Genomic DNA, 2,848 nt, shown 5'->3' with positions numbered 1-2,848 from the left:
GTGTTGTATAAAGTACCACAAAGTGATACTTGAGTAAAAGTATAAGTATCTTACCAAAAAATACTCTGGTAAGTTAAAGTCTCCTTTAGGAATATTACTCAGTGTTGTATAAAGTACCACAAAGTGATACTTGAGTAAAAGTATAAGTATCTTACCAAAAAATACTCTGGTAAAAAAGTCTCCTTTAGGAATATTACTCAGTGTTGTATAAAGTACCACAAAGTGTTACTTGAGTAAAAGTACAAGTATCTTACCAAAAAATTACTTTAATAAAAGTAAAAGTCTTCTCTAAAAATATTACTTGAGTAAAAGTCTTAAAGTATCTGATATTTTTTGTACTTAAGTATTAAAAGTAGATTTCTGACAGAAAATCTACTTAAGTGTTAAAAGTAAAAGTACTGAGTAAAAGTGAGTGGTTCGATTTTCCAAAATGACATTTATTGGGAGGTGACTTCTCAAAAAAAAGTTTTTTTTCTAACAGCGTGCAGCTGTGATGGGTTGTGTACAAACTAATATAGTGTCAGAATGGTATATATTTATACTTCTCATCCAACCACAATTAAAAATCACTCTATCCAGGAGACACAATTTATTAGGATAGTATTTTTTAAGTAATAACTCAGAATAAAATGGGAGAAACRACTTTCTACTTGTTTAGAAATGTGATGAGTAAAAGTAAAAAGTAGGCTGAAAAATAATTACTCAAGTAAAATACAGATACCCAAAAATTCTACTTAAGTACAATAACAAAGTATTTGTACTTAGTTACTTTACAGCTCTGATAATGATAAAGACATTCAGTTAAGTGTGTATTTGTGTGATACCCGTGTAGTTCTACAACACGACTCGTAATTAATTTTTTTCTCTCTCAGACCAGCAGCGTCTGCTTCACCAAGAAGACTTCGGCTGTGAGGAGGAGGTACAGCGAGTTTGTGTGGCTCAGGCAGAAACTGATGGCAAATTCCCTGCTAATGTAGGTGACTCTTAACAGATTCATTTCTGTTTGAAACTCTCAGGTTAAATGGTTCCCATCTTTTTTTTTCCTTGCAGGACAAACCTGCCAGATCTGCCTCCTAAAAACCCTTTCTTCAGCCTGAACAACGCCCATCAGATCACAGAGCGGATCAAAGGACTCCAGAAGTTTTTAGAACAGTAAAAAAAACATAATAAATAAAATAAGAACTTTGACTTTATCACAAACTTGACACAACTGGTTCACACCGGTTAAGAACTGCACACCGCAGGACTTTTCACTTCCACTGGCAGTAAAAAAAACATGTTTATCTTCCCAGAGTCGTGCAGAACCCTCTGCTGCTGTCCGACAGCTGCCTGCACCTCTTCCTGCAGTCTCGGCTCAGCGTGGCCAAGATCGAGGCCTGTGCTGTGGGAAGGACCCACTACTCTGTGGCCCAGGCGGTCCAACGCAGCGGTTTGAGGAGATTCCACTCTGAGGAGGACGTGCAGAAGGACCTCAACACATCCTGTGACTCTGACTCAGATAGGTAATGCAATTCTGGTCTTTACTCTATGTTGTTAGGGAAGTCCTGACCAGAGGGGGAAAGTCCACTATTTCAAACCCTCTGATAAAACAGTTTAACACTGGAAATAATCCCTGTTGTGTTTTCCAAATCAGCAGTGGTGGGCACAGCTGTTCATAAAGTTAGCTTTGCTGAATGTCAGTTTACTAACTAAAAGATTTGCTACACGAATGCTAAACCATTAAACATGTAGGAACATTAACAAATAAGAGCTAACTCTTATAAAACCATATAAAAAGAGTAACTACATCTCCCCAAGTGCTTTATGGCATTTTTCTTGCCAAAATCCCAGTTTCTGACCAGATTGCAAGGATTTGAATGGACAGAAGCGACTGTCACCCAATCTGCACACATATTTCCAGCTGAAGGCTGAGTACTAAAGATGCCGCACGCACGCACACACACATCATGTTTCTCTATCTTTGTGGGGACTTTCCATTGACTTCCACTCATTTTTTTTGGTAATTTTATATCCTAACCCTGACCTTTACCCTAAAATTAACCTCACAGGTACCTTACCTGACCCTAAAACTAACCTAAACCCAATTCACACCCTGGTCTTAAACCCAAACCCACCCAAAATCAGCCTTCCAAGTTGTGGGGACAAAACTTTGGTCCCCAGGAACAAAGAACAGAACATTTTTAGAAAAATAAAATGATGGGGCGGCAATTAAAATTTTAATTCTGGTGTTCAAGATTTTTAGATGTTGTTTTAAACAATATTTCCATATTATTCATTATGATTTTTCAAATTAATGCATTTTTCTCTAAATGCTTAATACATTCATTAAGCCTTACATTTTGTAAATACTTTATCATGTTCAGATTTGAATGTATTCAGTGTTTTATTCATGTACTTGGCTTGTCAGTTATAATTTAGAGAATAAATTTTTCAACATACTATAATCTGTTTTTTATTCTGTTGAATTGGCATCATATATAGTTGTTTAAATTTTAAATTTGGAATCCTGTAGTAGACAAAGCAAAGTTAATTCTCGTATTAAAAGTTTCAACCCTGAGCATCTTTCAAATCRTTCAGTAAACTATGGTACACTGTGTACTTAGAGGTCAAAGTTTCTGCACCGGGTTTAAAATTACATACAGCATTTAGTTTTGCGTATCTTTTACAGTCTACTTGTGGTGAAGTAGGGCCCCCAAAGCAGATCTTGCTTAGGGCCCCCAAATGTCTAGGGCCGGCCCTGGTCCCCACAAGGACCATCTGGTGCCCACAAGGCTGCATTTTCCTGAGAAATCATCCCCACCAAGTAGCAAAAACAAGGACACACACACACACACACACACACACACAC

General features: G+C 37.1%; 1 protein-coding gene across 2 annotated transcripts in view; it reads left to right on the top strand.

Annotated features, from left to right (window-relative positions):
* snx10b (sorting nexin 10b) overlaps positions 1–2,848 on the top strand; it is a 5,400-nt gene that overhangs the window by 938 nt on the left and 1,614 nt on the right. For both annotated transcript variants that reach the window (XM_014008762.1, XM_014008760.1), the window contains exons 3-5: positions 873–973; positions 1,051–1,152; positions 1,293–1,502. In XM_014008762.1, coding sequence (XP_013864216.1) covers positions 873–973; positions 1,051–1,152; positions 1,293–1,502 — 413 coding nt within the window. The remainder of the gene's footprint in view (positions 1–872; positions 974–1,050; positions 1,153–1,292; positions 1,503–2,848) is intronic.

Source organism: Austrofundulus limnaeus, unplaced genomic scaffold (genome assembly GCF_001266775.1).
Source record: "Austrofundulus limnaeus strain Quisiro unplaced genomic scaffold, Austrofundulus_limnaeus-1.0 Scaffold52, whole genome shotgun sequence".
In the NCBI taxonomy this organism is placed as follows: domain Eukaryota; kingdom Metazoa; phylum Chordata; class Actinopteri; order Cyprinodontiformes; family Rivulidae; genus Austrofundulus; species Austrofundulus limnaeus.
This window is presented reverse-complemented; position numbering and strand designations above follow the sequence as displayed.